Raw genomic sequence first — 17,360 nt, 5'->3', positions numbered from 1 at the left:
TCTAGACAATCATCAAAAGTCGATCTATAATGTTCTATTGATTAGACACTAATTTTAATACATAAATTAGTATTGAGTAAGAAATAATTGTTATTCATATAATTATAATATAAAGTTATTAATTAGTTTTAAGGTTAAATATATTTTTAATTTTGATAATTTTTCATCCTTACCTTACATAAAAATGTGTAGCTCAGACATATTTGAAAGATTATTCACTAGCTGACTTTCTACAAGAATGTTTAAAATGAGTCTACCAAAAGGATTACAATTTTTTTATTTTGGTACTTTCAAATCTGGTTTCTTTTATCATGTCCATCATGTATCTGAATAGCATAGCAGAGAGATCCATCTTTATTCCTTCTTCTAGATAGTACATCATAAATTTTTGATCCCAGTTAACGTAGTGTGGAGAGTTTCATGATTTTTGGAGATGAATGCAACTCAGAATGATCTTTGCCTAGATCCTTTGCTTAGGACTCAAAAGCTTTATAAAGGATGCATTACTATCTCCTTATATAAATAGATTATCGATGGTTATAAGTTTTATTTCTAAAGTACTTTTTAATTTTAATTTTGTAAATTTTTTTTTTGTGTTACTCTTTCTTATATAAAAGACTTCAAATAAATTGACAAATATAACCACCTATTATAATGTTACAATATAACCACATAAATTAATTTTTCATTTAACTATAATTATCAACTATTTTCATCGACAAAACCTCATTGTCTCCACTCTCATCACTACCACAGTCATAGAACCCACCGTAACTTACTACATAATCTACCACAAACGACCTCAATCACACCTTTGATCCATAGACAAAGCCTGACCTAAATTAGCATAACGATATGTTGAATCCTTTCCTCATACACCCCAATAAAAATCCCGCTCTCTCTCATGTTTCCCCATCATTGAACAATTCCAATTACCATATTTATCTCATTTTATTAACGCTGTTTTTTTATTCATGAATAAATTAGGGTTCATCAATGGAACCGTAATTCAAATAACAACTTCAAATCGCACCAAAATTTCTCGAGATCACTATAATACAACGGTTATGGCATGGATGACCAACTCCATTGAGAGATAAAGTGTTCTCTGGATGGACACAACCTATGAAATTTGGCAAGAGCTTCGAGAAAGATACCATCAAGGCATCAATTTTGACATCTCAGACCTCTAGAAATAAATTTACTCTCTTAGACAAGGAGAAAACAAAATCACATAACTCTTCACCATCCTAAAAAAACATCGACTTGAAACTGATAATTTTTCAGCCGCTTCCAACGCGCACATGGACTATCACATGCAATTGCTAACTCATTCCCACCATCAAGGTTTACAGGAAAAATGACTATGTCATTTGATTCCTAGTGGGATTAAATGAATAATAAACTCTTGTTAGATAATAGATTATGCTCTTGCATCTTCTTCCCCCCATCAACAAGGCGTTTTCTTTACTAGTGCAACAAGAACATCAACAAAATCACCACTCTTTATGAAGGAAAGCTTGTCGCTCATCTCAGCAAACCACCATTTTGAGGTCGTCCCAATGACTATAGCCCATGGAATTACGTAACCCATTGAGGCATGTTTCAAGAAACACATGCTTACCCTTAGCTAAAAAAACTCCCATCATCACTCAAGTTTTAAAAGACGACAATGTTTAAGATGAGTTCCAACATATTCCTTCAAAATTTGTTTATTAACACACTGATCCAGAAAGCTTCACTCCTGACCAATAAAAAGCCATTCTTTCACTTTTTCAACAAACTTCGCCTCTCACACTTACCCTAACTATAATACCCCTACTCCCACCATCAAACAACCTACTTCCCAACAAACTAGTGCCATACATCATTCTCTTGTTCCCACCAACATCAATGTTCTCTCGCAACCAACTCATTCCCCACCAAACCTCCCAACCTTAGAAAACCAGGAAGGATCCCTAAACCTCATATTTATCTTCAAGACTACCATTGTGCCTTTATTCAAGGTACTCATATCCCTTGACCATATAATTCAAGTAACAATATACATCCATTATCTCTTTTCAAATTTTACAACTTATCTCAAACACTACAACACGGAAGGCCTACGAAAGCGCTTATTTTGGGCTTTAAAAGCGCTTTAAAGCGCTGTGAAAGCCAGCGCTGGCGTAGGTAACAAAAGCGCTTCTAAAAGCGCTCTGGTAGACCCCCCCTATAAGAGCGCTTTTCTGGAAAAGCGCTCTGGTATCCCCCCCTATTAGAGCGCTTTTTCTGGAAAAAGCGCTCTGATAGCCCCCCCTATAAGAGCGCTTTTCCAAAAGCGCTTTCGTAGGTTGCGTTTTTTATTTTATTTTTTATGTTTTTTTTTATAAACCTATTATTTTTATAATTTCTAAACCTGCATTTATGGCAGCATTCTTTCATGAACCTGTAATTTACCATTGTTATCCCATAAACCTATAATTTACAATCGTAATCCCATTATTTCAGTAATCTCATTATTTCAACAAAGAAGCGATTTCGATTATATACTAAACATGCATTATAATTATACCATTGTAATTAATCCAAAATATATATACACCGATTCACATATTTCTAGCATGAAAACAACTAAACCAATTCACATGACATTATAACAATAAGAAAATCATCCCTAAACAACTAAATCAACTAAATCGGTCCTAGTCCTGCAAAGTTTGAACATCTTCAAATGACTGAAAATCTTCACAATCTGCAAAATAAAAATAATATAATCAAAATAAGATTATTATTATTATATAAAGGCTCTAAAATAAGAAGGTAAAGAGTAGAACGAGTATATATATATATATATATATATATATATATATATATATATATATATATATATATATATATATATATATATATGTCGTGTAAAAAGAATAATCAAATTAAATATATCAATAAATACAAATTAATTTATTAATATTTAGGACTTTATATATCTAACTTGAATACATGGAATGGAATATCATTTATTGTAAATTAGTTCAACAAATTTTGTACATAAAGTTTACCTTAAATTTAACACAGCCACGTCATATAGCCCAGAGGGATAAAGCAATATAGATCAGTAACAATAATCCTGTCACAGACACCCTCAAGAACAACATTAGCTACATGTTATTGATAGGAACACTATTAGAAACTCAACCAACAGCATGTCAAACAATTACAGAATTTGAGAAGTTGTTACCAAATTGATCAAAAGAGCCCAGTATCCTTGTGAGCTTTCTACTATCTCTTAGCAATATAAGAAGTTTCTCTGCAACAACAATTAATGTAAAGTTCACAACCAATTGACAGGAAAAATTAGACACAAATAAAAGTTGAATATTAATTTCTATGACAAATAATACATGACAACTAGTTACTACTACTTACCCTTCAGCGTTTTCCTTCATCTTTGAGCTATGCTATATCTACACTTATTTTCCTACACTTGTATATTACACCGTATATTTTAACACAGATAGATACTTGTGCACAGAAATTAAGATAGAATAAATTAATAAAAAAATGAATTGTATACCTTGTATGTAGAAAATTACGGTGTTGGTGTAAGCTAGGGGTGTATGTTTACTTAATCAATAAATAAATGTTGCAATAATGAGAAGGGGTTGTTGGACTAGAAATTTGAAGGTTTTGTTGGACTTAACCTGCATCGCCTCATTTCTATCCAAGTTGTATTGTGTCACAGAATATGAATCAAGTAACTGTACCCCGAAGGATCCTGCCACAGAAGACTTCGGGGTACAATACTTGATTCATATTCTGTGGAACATAATCGGCAGGGGCACATTGTGTTCTATCCTTTACCAGTCCATCCACTGTTTGAAGCTCAACCTACAATAGAAAAACATGATTATTACTAACTACATATAGAAAATCTTGAATCATGTTAATTTCCAGATACATTATATTGAAAAAAAAATTAGAATGTGAAAGCTAAAAGAGTTCAAAAGTGATCAATCTTGGAGGCCCTTTAAATCAATTCATACTAAATTAAAAAGTGTATAAAACTATAGATAATACATCTATAGATGTAAATACTAACTTCACGGATCTAATGAAACTTTTATTCCAAAAACAAATTACTTGAGTTTTTTTTTTTCTGCATAAAAACCTAACAAACTTTGTCTTCAATACTCTAAATCACTGATAAAAACCTAACAAACTTTGTCTTCAATACTCTAAATCACTGATAAAAACCTAACAAACTTTGTCTTCAATACTCTAAATCACACTGATAAAACCTAAATCACTGATAAATTAAAAAAGCCCCAATAATATTAACTATAACCCTAAATAAAATTTTGTATTTTTGAAAGCAAACAATGAAAAGAAGGAAAATTTCCGGCACAAAACCCTAACCTGAACAGAGAAGAGACGGTTGAAGGGTGGCGATGGAGTGAGGAATGCGGTGGCGGAGTCGGTTGAAGGCTGGAAAGGGAGTGAGGACGGCGGAGAGGGAGTGAGGACGGCGGAGAGGGAGTGAGGACGGCGGAGCAACGAAAGGAAGAAGAAGGTTCGCGTGTTTTGGATCTGAAACAAAACGCGTGTGTTTGTAAAATATATAATTTTTTAAATGGGCTACTAGAGCGCTTTTCAAAAGCGCTTTAATAACACCCCCTACCAGAGCGCTTTTATCCCAAAAGCGCTTTCGTAGCACCCACCCTATAAGAGCGCTTTTAAAAGCGCTTTCATAACCCCCCTACCAGAGCGCTTTTTAAAAGCGCTCTCATAACCCCCCCCTACCAGAGCGCTTCTTAAAAGCGCTTTCATACCCCCCCACTATTAGAGCGCTTTTTTAGCGTGTTTTTTAATTTTGTCTTTAGCGAAGCCTATGCCAGCGCTTTTCCTAAAAGCGCTTTCGTAGGGGTGCTGCTAAAAGCCAAATTTGGCGTAGTGAAACACATAAATTTTTTAACTTAAAATAACCATTATAATTGAACCCACATTCTATTCCCCTACAATAACTGATCCTAATTGGCAACAAGCTTTCACTAATGAGCTTAATCTATGTAGATGATCCTAATGGAATAAAAAAATCAAGTACTATTCATTTCATTGTTGTTCTTGTCTATGTAGATGATCCAATCCTTGCATGTAACAACCTCTCAGAAGTTACATACATCAAGTAAGTTCTGGACAATAAATTTAGTATAAAGGACTTCGGAAATCTCATGTATTTCCTTGATTTTAAGATTTCAAATCCCTCTTTAGGCATAACACACTCTCAACGAAAATATAATTTATAACTTCTTTAACATGTTGGGTTACTAGTAGTTAAACCATTATCTACCCCAATGGACAATAGTCCAAAGCTAGACATTGACATTGATCCTCCACTGACTGATCCCACACAATTCAAAAGCCTAAAGGTAAGCTATTATACTTAACATATTATCGCCTTAATATCAGTTATTATGTTTGTATATCGAGACAATTCATGTCAAAACCAATCGCTACTCATATGAAAGCAGCAACAAAAATTCTAAGATATATAGAGAGTGGTTAATACCTATTTTTCCTCCTGTCGAATTGGCAACAAGTTGTCGCTAATGAGATTAATTTATGTAGACGATCATGTCTATGTAGATGATCCGAATGGAATGAAAAATCAACTACTATTCATTTCATTGTTGTTCTTGTCTATGTAGATGATCCAATCCTGTGCATGTAACAACCTCGCAGAAGTTACATACATCAAGTCAGGTTTGGACAATAAATTAATATAAAGGACTTGGGAAATCTAAGTATTTCCTTAGTTTTGATATTTCTAGATCTTCTTTGGGAATGACACTATGTCAACAAAAGTACAATTTAAACCTTCTTCAACATGTTGGGTTACTAGTAGTCAAACCATTATATACCCCAATGGACCATGGTCAAAAGCTAGACATTAACATTAATCCTCTAGTGTCTGATCCCACACAATTCAAAAGCCTCAAGGTAAGCTATTATACTTAACATGTTCTCGCCCTAATATCAGGTATTATGTTTGTAGATCTAGTTAATTCATGTCAAAACCAACCACTACTCTAATCAATGCAACAAGAATTCTAAGATGTATAATGAAGGGTTAATACCTATTTTTTTCTCCTGTCAAATTGGCAATTTTTTAAAATTCTCATGTAAAAAAAGTTTGAATTCCCTCTCTGCCATATGAAGATTTCCCTGTTTTGACCCCTCAAGAAACCCATTTATAAAAATTAATGACATGGCAGTGGGATTTTAAAAAATCGCAAATTTAGCAGGGGAAAATATGTATTAATCCTTTAAAATGACTTCATAGTTTATAGGTTATTGAAGGGTCGAAATAGGGGAATTTTCATATGGCAGGGGGATTTTAATTTTTTACAGGGGGGTTTTCAAACATTTTATTGGTAAAACCCTTCACACTTTTTTTTATTGGGAGATTTTTCAAAAATCTCCAATTAAGAGGGGGAAAATATGTATTAATCCTATAAAGAATGCACATGCACAAGGCCTCTTCTTCAGAACTGTTTAACATCACAGGTTTCACGAACTCCAATTAGGTGTCAACCCAATAACTAGAATATCAACCACTAGCTTCAACTTCTATCTTGGAATAAGCCCCATTAGTTTGAAAAGAAAAAAAAAAGAAACAAGTCGTCTCAAGTTCCTCCTAAAAAGCTCAGTATAGAACTTTAGCCAACACTTCATGTGAAGCACGCTTGTTACTTAATCTCCTCAACAACTTCTCTATACCACATTGTCACCATTTTTTTTGACAACACCAGTGTCATCCATATTGCCTTAGACCTTGTCTTCTACAAAAGAACCAGACACATAGAAATGGACGATCATCTCGTTCGTGACAAAATACTAGCCAAAACCATCCATTTAGTGTTCATTGACTCCAAAAATCAAGTTACAGATTTGTTTACCAAGCCTCTACATCTTGGTTCATTCTCTTCTTTGGTTTTTAAACTCGAAATGCTCAACTTTCATTATACTTTACGGGAGATTGTTACAATATAACTATATAAGTTTATTTTTCATTCCCCGTCATGTTAAGAATTATTCTATCTAAAACTTAAATTTGAATTCTCACGAACAATTTGTGTAATTTATTAACCTCTAACTCTAAGAATTATTTTATCTAAAATTTAAATACGAATTCTCACGAACAATTTGTGTAGTTTATTAACCTCTATCGTAACCTTATTTGATATCATGTTTTTTTGGACATATTTAAGATTTTTGTTGAGATATTAATAGAAATTAATTGAAATATTTTTGTTTATTGTCCAAATAAAAAAATCACAATTTTAGTTTTCTCAATTACTTTTAAGTTTTTTTTCTTAATCTCTTAAAATAATATTTCGTTTCATTTGTGTATCTTTTACATATAAACATTAGACAATCTAGTCCACTAAATATTTTCTATTTCAATACAATATACTAATAGCTGTACTACTAAAGTATCTGTCACCCTCACACTTATAATTAATAAAGCCTTATAATAAAACCCAAAAACAAAAGTTATCATTAGTTATACTATAAATAGACCACATTCTTGGGTTTATGCAATTAATCCTCACTCCCTAATCAAGACACAAATTTCATGTATACTTTAAAGATGATAACCATTCCACTCTTTCTACTAATCACTTCTCTTGGTTCACTAATTCATGCAAATCCTCTAACTACTTGTCCAAATTGTGGTGACTTTGAAGTTCCATATCCACTCAGCACTAATGATAACTGTGGTGACAAAAGGTACAAAATTTACTGCAACAATCATACCTTAAAGTTCCTGTCACCAACAGGAACATACTATAACATCCTTAAAATTGACCCAAATGCTAACAAGCTTATAATCAAACCACCTATCATACATAAAAACACTTGTTATTCTTCTGATCTCTTTAATGGAGGCTTAGTACTTGATGAAAATTTACCCTTCAATATTTCTACACTCAACACTGTCATGCTCCTAAACTGCTCTAGTAATATCCTTCAATCTCCTCTTAACTGTTCATCAAACAGCATCTGTAGAGAGTTTGAGGAAAAAGTAGAGGAGGGAAAAGGGTGTATGAACACTCTTTGTTGTCATTACTTGAAAGATTCAGCTATGAATTCTCATAAGATCAGACTCAGAGTTGGAAGTTGTACTGCTTATAGTTGTTTGGTGAATTTCAAACCGGGTGACCCTTTTGAAACTTGGAGTTATGGGATTGAGTTGCAATGGGTGTCTGTGTCTCCTTATTAACCAAGATACATCATGCATGTTCATGGTTTCAATGTTGGATTTTGAAACCAAACAACTATGTTATGTCATCATGTGTTAGTACTATGTTTTTTAGTTTGGTTATTTGAATAAAATGAGTTCTACTTTTGATATGTATAACATGAAATTGCTGATAAGAACATGTTTCTTATTGTTATTCTTCATAAATCATAATCTGCAGGTTCAATAAATAGAACATTGAATTCAACAACTTGAAAATACAGAGATGGGTGACATGTAATATACTATATCATGCATGGAGAAAAGACAAAAAAAATGATTATATTTTAATATTGTTTATCAAAGAAAATGCTATATGGATAGTATGTCTATGTACCTTTTAAGAATAAACAATAGGAAACATGACGTCTTGCATGACCTCTACAATTCTACATATTTCAATTTTTCTATAATTTTTTATTCATATTTTTTATTCTTATTTTTAAGTTGTTGAATTATTAGTATCAACAATCTTGGATCAACAATTATTATAAGCATGTCTCACGAATCTCACATAAATACTTTCATGTCATCCTTAATTTACTACTAAATACGTTCAACATTGCCGCCTCTTACCAAAAGATCGTCAGACATAGAAAGAGATTATCAAAAAATTAGTTTTATCGCCTTTTATAAATAAAGTGTATTCGGTTTGTTTCGAACCATATTTTTTTTTTAAGCAAGTTATATTGAAAAAGAACGAAAGTTCTTAGAACTCGGTTACAAAGAGGCAAAAGCCAGAAGGAAAATTACAAATCAAATAGAACCTAACTTAAGTAAAACAAAGGGTTTTTGCTAAACTCATAAAAGTTACAATTGGGATGTGTAATTTTTCCGATAAACGATCATCTCCAAACAAGGATTTTGCAACTCCAAATCAAGTCGCTTGAATTGCAATGCGAGCTATTAAAGATAATGTCATTCCTGCACAACCATATGCTCCAGACAATGGCCTTTTTAATAATATATGATCTTTTTAATAAATAAATTTTGGAAATTTCTTACTTTATGATTTTCTTACGCACCACGTGAAAAAATAAAAGGAGGCAACAATTCTAGCACACAAAAAATTAACCTTTTTCTCAAAAATTCAAGGATGATGTCTCAATTCTCTAAGAAAAAGGTTGTTAGAGTTTGCATGGGAAAGGTTTCCGCCATTATTGAGAGTTCGGATGAAAAAATTTACGTTAACAAGGTAAGGGGGCCTAAATTATTCTATAATTTGGTGTTCTATGTTTAGGGTAGTGGGATTATCCTTAATCCCAAATTTATATGAGGTCATATGTGAATTCTTTTGAGAAGATGATTCTTGAGCCCTAGACCATGAATCTCACTCTTATTATTAATGAGTTGGATTGAATTGCATGGTTCTAGTGTAATATTCTTATGAATTCCATGATTGAATTATATTTTTGATAAATTCGTGAGTTTGATGAATAATTGATGTTGGTAATTTTTGTGATTTAGGAATTAGGTAGATGCGTTGACTGTTGGGGACACGTTAAGGAGTTATATGGAACTCTAATGAGTAGAAATTATATGAAATTAGTAAGAACTAGCTAAGATTAAAATTCGGCAACCTGCAATTATTATACCCTATTAGTATTTTGCCTATAACTTTAGTTACAAAAATATTTTGTAAGTGAAATTAAAACAGTTAAAAACTAGATAAGATTTAGCATCTGATGGACTTTGAATTAGATCGTTTTCATTGTGGCAAATATCATAAAACTGATATGCAAGTCCAACTAATGTTTTGAAATTCTACAACACAATTAATTGACACGCTACTAGTGTTTTTGGTGCAACTCACTCAACACATGTCCTTTAAGAGTAAATCTTCTATCATAAGAAAATAGACAAAATTTCTTACATATTAGACTTAATAAGCATCCTATTTTATTAAGTACAGTAGGAGAAATACTAGTTAGAAGTCGGACAAAACATTCTGGCCGGTGTCTCCATTAGTTCATATTGTTTGTTTAAATTATATCAATTGGGACCTTAAGTCCTAAAATTAAAATCACCACCTTAAAATAGACATTCTAAGCGTTCCAAAACATGTTCATTTGCTTGATTCCGACTCTCTTTATTATTTTAAATCATTATTTAAAGTTGAGGTACGATTAGTAGAAAACATGATTCGGGGTTGTTTTGATAGGAAAATTGTTGCACAAATTGAATGACCAAATATATGCTATGTGAAATTTTTGTTGCCTTTTATTTCATATTTCATGTTGCATATCTAATTTTTTTCCATATTATGTCTGTTCGTGAAATTCATTAATTTTGATGTGGTATTCCTATGAAATTTTATAAGTAAATGTTGAAATTACATAATGATGATCTGAGAAATCGATTATGTATTTGTTGTCTAAAAATGTGGGTTGTATGATTTCTTGCCTCACTATGTGTTATATGAATAAACTCATAATCTACCTTGATGCTCTTGTAAGTTCGTGTGGATCCCCAAATTGTTAGGATTAAGAAAACTAGTCAATTACGTGAGTACCATGTCATAGTTGTCTTGCAATATCATGGTTGTTATTTGATCATTGTATGATATTAATGTATTTGTGGTTGTGTATAAAACTGTGTTTTGTGAAGAATGCAGGGGAATTTTTACTTCTGCATAATGTGATTTGAAAACGAGGAACAACATGATTCAAATCATATAGTAAAATTTAGATGAAAACTCTTATGTCTGATTTGATTAGAATCAAGGCAATAACATGATTCGAATCATAGGTCAAAATTTAGCAGAAAACGCTTCTGTCTGGTTGATTCTAATCACGGGTTTAACATGATTCGAATCATAGGTTAAAATTTACAAGAAAATGCTTCTGAAATATTTGATTCAAGTAATGAAAACAACATGATTCAAATCATGAGAGGCAGATTTCATTTTAGACCTTGATCTCATCATAACTTTGGTTTGAAAACTTCGATTGAGGCGCAATTTGAAGTATTGGAAAGCTAATGCATAGAACTATATTATAGTAATGTCTCGTGATATTTAAATGTGTAAATGATATCGTGAATATGATAATGCCGCATGATGTTTATATGCGATGATGATGTGAATATGGTAATTGTTTTTATGATGTTTCTATGCATGAATGACACAATGTTTTAGGACGTAAGTCCAATGCTTCGATAAATACTTGTGTGAATTAAGTTATACATGTTTTAGGACTTGAGTCCAATGTCTTGATGAAATGTTTATGCGAATCAAGTTATTAATGTTTTAGGACATTAGTCCAATGTTTTGATAAGATGTTTATGTGAATTAAATGGTTAATGTTTCAGCACACAAGTCCAATAATGATGAGATACAATTTGTGAACTATGAATGATTGTGTGAATACCCTTAGGTTCGATAAGAACCAGTGTTGATTATTGTCGCGGCGCGAAAAATACGCGAGCAAACGAACGCTCGAAATATTGTAGAGACGCCAACAAAGTTTATTTTTTTAATGGAAAAACGTCGACAAAACTCTAAAAGAATGAAAATATGGTCGTCGCAACCAAATTTGGGTTCGAGATTTGGTTATGCGATGGGAAGATATTAGCACCCCTCACATCTGGTGTACTCAACGAGAACTATTTAGTTAATTTTGCGAATAAGAGTGTTAGCTTACGCTATTTAATTTCTTATTCTTATGTGCTTAAAAAGAAATAAAGGACTAAAAACAATTTTTTTTATTAGGGTACTCTTAGTAGCAAATGAGTGTTTGTTGATTGGTTTTAGTGAACGATGTTTAGGTCATGTTCTAGTAGTTTAACATTGTTTGTATGCTCATGTTTGGGAGGCTTAAGCGTTTGTTTGTATCATGGTAATGTTAGCCTGAAAATTCCAGATAAAAGAAAGTCAACAAAGAATGATGCGTTGAAAAACAGTAAGAGTTGAAAGCATTCATTAACAAGCTTTGACGGAAACAATATCGTCGACTTGAAAGTCTTAAACAACATGATATATATGGTTTAGAAGAATCACAAGAGCAGATCCACAAGATTAAGATTACTCTTTCCTCTAAACATGTCCAAAATCTCGAAAAAGACATTTGACAAAACTTAGTCTTGACAAGATGGTTGCATCGACAGGTTCATTAGTTATCAAAAGGGACTTAATATTTTAATTAATATTAAGTTTATAAAAATACACGTAAATAATAGTTTTGAGTAATATATAACATAATTGATTGCTCAAAAATATATAACATAATTGAAGAAGAATAAGCACAAAGAAAAAGATGAGGGAGCCCTCTATTTTTTATTTATCATTGTAGTGTCCGTGCCCTGGCAGCAATGTTTTCGCAACTCTTGACGACAACACGTAACAAAAGAACTAACTTGATCAACAATTTTCACATTCATAGACTATTTTGTGGTAGGGGAGAGGGTCAATAAGATCACATAATCTTGATCCTCAGAGACGTTTGAGACTTCCTCGAGGAGCCGTAACCATAACTTCAGTTTACTTACAAATACAACCTGTTAGCACAAATCACCTATCTACTAGTCAGTCCAACAGCTGAGCAGAAGCCATAATCAAATTTGTTACAGCTTCAAAAACACTTACTAGACCTATCTTCAACTCATTTCTTGCACATCTATGACAATCACCACCGAAAATGTAAAATCAAGCATGCTCACACCGGGAGAGAAAATTTTACAAATATTTACTATGAAACCATAATATTAGATGATTACTGTGCTGTAACAGTATGTGAGCTGGGCCTCTTTCCTTCCATGGCATCTTTTTTCTTTCGACAGTTTGTGCAGAGAAATGGCCCTTCCCATGGCTTAGATGCTGGAGAAAAGAAAGGTCCAGAGTTCACTGATAGACCATTCCCAGGGGGTTGATCCACTTGGCAAATCGCACAACGGAAAATCTCCGAATTCTTATCAAATGGAAAATCCTTACCAAGCCTGCAGTTTTAAGAAAAATAGAATTAATCATTTTATTCCAATCACTAATCAGTTAAGAATAATTTGCTACAACATTTCAAGATATATCATGCAAATATGAACTTCGATGTGCTTCAAGCTTACCTTTCTATAAGCATTGCAGAACCCTCTTCAAATAACTCCTCCACAACACCAACTGCAGAAAGCTTGCTCGTAGCTTTGTTTGTAGAGTTCTCAGATTTCTTTCTAAAGAGAAGCGCTGTTAGCATATTATGTTTCTTTCTTGGAGTTGGTGGTAATACAGGGTGGTCAGAAGGAATAATATCTACTACAAGGCAGGTTGTATCATCCTTCAAGCCTCTAGATCTTAGAGCTTCCTGGGTGGTAGAAGAGAAAAGAACAAAACATTTACTAAATTAGACAACCAGACATCCATTTCTGAAAATGTCGGAAGAATGCCATAATTAATCACAATCTCACCTTAACTACTAGCTTGGCAGCAAGTTCTGCAGGTAGACCCCGACATGACATGGCGGCTGTCTCATTCGATATAGTATCCCAAATACCATCAGAGGCTATAATAAGCCTTCCACCAGCATTTGAAAGCTGAGGAAACAAGAGAAGAACATTTTGTGAGAATTGCATCTTGGAACTGAATGTGCTCATATGAGTCACCAAACAAAGAACGAAATAATGAAACCAACTCACTTTCACTTGTTTAACATGTGGTATTGGCACAATATACTCTCCCACATCTGTGTCTCCTATTGATCTAGATAGGCAAAGTCCACCAGGCCAGCAGCGAAGAGGTCCTACCTACAAACATATTTGCGAACAAAAATCAGTTGAGTTTAAGTAACTGTTACTAGATAGGCAAAAATGATTACATCATACCGCATTTCCCCCAAATACATTGAGTCTTCCTACTTCACCACCACTAGCAGTAACACGTTCCCTCTCTTCTACATTCTCTTCAAGTCTGTGATCAACTGTCAGGAGAGAAACTACACCTCCCTGAGTATCCAATATGCAACGGGAATCACCAACAGATGCAACAGTGACAGTCCATCCATCAACCAGCACAAATGTAACTGTTGTTCCAGAGGTTTCCCCTGCAGATGAAATTAACATGTCAGCGACAGAATGCACAGAAAATCCAAGAAGCAAGCAAACAAGGTTTTGTATGTACCCTTCTTCTGAAACTCTGTGTCAGTCTTCACAAAACCAACAACTAGAGCGCGAGGCAGGGCCTGTAGCCATGCATCCCTGCTGATATCTTGCGGTATTGCACTCAAAACATTATTAAGCAAGTTTTCTTTTGCATAAATAGCAGCTGATATACCGTTATGCCCATCAAAAACCTGCCAATTAAAAACTCCTTATTGATATCATAAACATTGCATGAATGAACTGATGCCCATTACCGCTTATAAATATGAAGAAAAGAGAAACAGTATGCTACAATCCTCGTATGACATCTACTAAGTCTCTATTTGAATAAACAACTTAAATAAATGCTTATAACATAAGCACTTGCATCATACTGAGATACAAAAACTTCACTTCAAACATTAACCTCTACACTAAAACGAACTTACTCAACTCAAACAAATATACAAAGAACTAAACCAGATAATAAACAATACCGCAAAAACAGAAAACGCGGTCGACGGATCCCCGGGAACCCTATGGCAATCTGTTTTGATCAGAAAGTAATCTTCTCCTTTCTTAGCCAATCCAGCCTGTCCATACTTCACAAAAGGATTTTCAACTTTCTCATTTCGAAGCTCACGGCCAATCAACGTAGCCAAAGGAACCTGCGACTGCTTCACCTTCGACATTTCACGCTTACTCATCTTACTTCACAGTTCAACATTTCTAGAATCTCAATGAGAAACCATATCTAATCATCCAAATGAATTCCAACCTAAATTATCAAAAAAGTAACAGAGAGATTTTCAGCTACATGTGACGATGATTAATGGATTATCAAAATCTAGATCTATTCATGAATCAATAATTCTAGAATGGATCATGGAAGAAACATTAATAATGTGCATTTGAATTGAATCTACATAAGTGAAATTAGAGAATCGAATAACATAATCGCTTCCAGAAAAGATTATTAGGAATTAAGATTGAACTAATTATGCGAAAAGATAAATAAAAAATGTGGTAGATCGAGAAGCTAGATTCAAGTACATTGTAGATGGCGAAAAGCATGGGTAGAAGAGAATCGATTGAGGAGGAAGAGAGGGTTAGATGGAATGGTTATAAACCCTAGAAACGGAGGATGAGGATGGGATTCAGTGATGTTACGGAGAAGAAAGTGTTTTTGGGTGTGTGACTGTAATTTGATTGGTGCAAAGAGACGCACTGTGAGAGAAAAGAAAAGATGAGGAAAAAGGATTCTTTTTTGGGTTTCTGTAAAGGAATCTTCTTAGTGTCACTTTTATTTTATCTCCATTTTTGTCAAAAATTAATTTTATTGAAAATTTTAATACAAAATAGTTTTTTTTTTTTTTTACTTAGATAAAAGGGTAAAAGATGTCTTTTAACAAGAACTTTTAATTTTGAATTCGGATTTGAACGTGCAATTATAATTTCTAAAAGAGAAATTTTTATTTATTGTGACCCTATTGTCACAATAAATTAATTTCTCTAATTCCAAGGCTTAATTTTCAAAATATAAAGTTTAGTTTGGAGTTGGAAATGCGAATACTCACGTGCTTATTCAAAAAGAGTCTGGGTTTGAGAATGCAAGGTTTATTTTGGGGTTGGAAATACGGATAACTTATTCAAAAAGAGATCATGTTTATTATTGGTACCTTGTCGTTTAAATATTTGGGGGGTTCCTCTTGTTAGTAGAAAACTTACGATAGTTGCGTGTCAACCTCTTATTGATAAGATACTTGCTAGATTAATCATTGGAGCACCAAATTACTTTCATACTTGCGTGTCAACCTCTTATTGATAAGATTTCAGTTGATAAAGAGTGTTATGTTCTCAAATTACTTTCTTATGGACAAGGAGGGATGTTTCATCCAAAAAAGCTCTTATTTCCTTCGAACATATTTGTGATCTGGTTTCTGCATGTGGTTTGAACTTGATTGCTCTATCATCTTGGAATAAAGCAACTATTGGTAAGTTACTCTAGAATGTTTGTTCTAAGAAAGAAAAGTTATGTATTAGATGGGTTCACTTGCATTACATGAAATAGGATGATGTAAACACTTACAAACCTTGAATCCTTAAAAGCTATGTACATAAATATAGAAACGGTTAACATGTTTTTTTTAATCTGTACAAGAATAAAACATAATCTAGTTTTATCTTAGGGTTAAGTATGTTTTTGGTCGCTATAAATATCTCAAATTTCATTTTTAGTCTCTATTAAAAAAATGATAAATTTTAGTCCGTATAAAATTTGTAAGCATGCAGTTTTAGTCCCGGTTATTTTTTAAAATTTTGAAAACTATTTAATTACCCTTAAACTTTTAAATTTTTGAATAATTTTTTTCATACATCTTAAGAATATTATAAAATATTTCTTTATCGAATTATAGAATTTTTTTAAATGAAAAGAATTTAATATGAATATTTTAAATTTCAAAATATAATGATAAAAGTAATGCAAATCTCGATTTACAAATCAAATTTTGAGTTCCTTTTTTTCCGAGGAACTTTTTATAACGTTCTAAACATTTATGTAAAATAATCATTCAAAAATACGCATCGGTTTAATAGTAGGGACTAAAACTACTTGCATAATAATTTTGTGGAGACCAAAATATGTCATTTTTTTAATAGGAACTAAAAATAGAATTTGAGATATTTATAGAGACCAAAAACATAATTAACTCTTTATCTTATTATGTGGGGTCAGTTATATGGATTAATTTTCTCCATATGTTATATTTAGGATTTTTATTCTACTAAATCGTTAATCTCTAGATCTTTATTAGTAGTTGTCTAAGCTTTCTTCTATTTCTATCTAATATACTCTAATTACCATAGAATCTACAGATCTTCTATCTAAAAACTCAAACCACCTAAGTCTATTTTTTACCATCTTTCTTATTATAGGTGCTACATCAACACTCTCTCTAATATTGTCATTTCTCATCTTATCTTACATAGTCTTACCACACATCCAACACGACAT

The 17,360-nt window shown here is 32.7% G+C and overlaps 2 protein-coding genes across 3 annotated transcripts; one reads left to right on the top strand and one right to left on the bottom strand.

The window, feature by feature from the left end:
- The first annotated feature begins 7,600 nt into the window (after positions 1 to 7,600).
- On the top strand, positions 7,601 to 8,473 carry LOC131612810 (wall-associated receptor kinase-like 20). Its single transcript, XM_058884558.1, has one exon. The coding sequence runs from the start codon at positions 7,619 to 7,621 to the stop codon at positions 8,264 to 8,266; it is 648 nt and encodes a 215-aa protein (XP_058740541.1). The 5' UTR covers positions 7,601 to 7,618; the 3' UTR covers positions 8,267 to 8,473.
- Positions 8,474 to 12,528: 4,055 nt separating this feature from the next.
- LOC131612809 (probable protein phosphatase 2C 5) lies at positions 12,529 to 15,621 on the bottom strand. 2 transcript variants are annotated; one of them, XM_058884557.1, is made up of 8 exons: positions 15,398 to 15,620; positions 14,842 to 15,122; positions 14,385 to 14,556; positions 14,090 to 14,307; positions 13,904 to 14,011; positions 13,676 to 13,801; positions 13,340 to 13,572; positions 12,529 to 13,216 (listed from the first exon to the last, which is right to left on the bottom strand). In XM_058884557.1, exons 2-8 carry the CDS (start codon positions 15,049 to 15,051, stop codon positions 12,994 to 12,996), a joined length of 1,290 nt encoding a protein of 429 aa, XP_058740540.1. In that variant the 5' UTR covers positions 15,052 to 15,122; positions 15,398 to 15,620; the 3' UTR covers positions 12,529 to 12,993. The 2 variants fall into 2 exon arrangements, with proteins under 2 accessions (XP_058740540.1, XP_058740538.1); XM_058884555.1 differs by having other exon boundaries at positions 13,676 to 14,011; positions 15,398 to 15,621.
- Positions 15,622 to 17,360: the final 1,739 nt, after the last annotated feature.

The sequence above is a fragment of the Vicia villosa genome, linkage group LG6 (genome assembly GCF_029867415.1).
Source record: "Vicia villosa cultivar HV-30 ecotype Madison, WI linkage group LG6, Vvil1.0, whole genome shotgun sequence".
Taxonomy (NCBI): Eukaryota; Viridiplantae; Streptophyta; class Magnoliopsida; order Fabales; family Fabaceae; genus Vicia; species Vicia villosa.
This window is presented reverse-complemented; position numbering and strand designations above follow the sequence as displayed.

Bases quoted from the DNA above. Each gene is read 5' to 3' on its own strand.
- LOC131612809 (XM_058884555.1), bottom strand. From the start codon at position 15,051: ATGAGTAAGCGTGAAATGTCGAAGGTGAAGCAGTCGCAGGTTCCTTTG. The intron at 14,557-14,841 runs GTATTGTTTATT...TTTAATTGGCAG, and splicing joins CCGCGTTTTCTGTTTTTGCG to GTTTTTGATGGGCATAACGG. The intron at 13,573-13,675 runs GTGAGATTGTGA...TCTACCACCCAG, and splicing joins CTGCCAAGCTAGTAGTTAAG to GAAGCTCTAAGATCTAGAGG.
- LOC131612810 (XM_058884558.1), top strand. From the start codon at position 7,619: ATGTATACTTTAAAGATGATAACCATTCCACTCTTTCTACTAATCACT.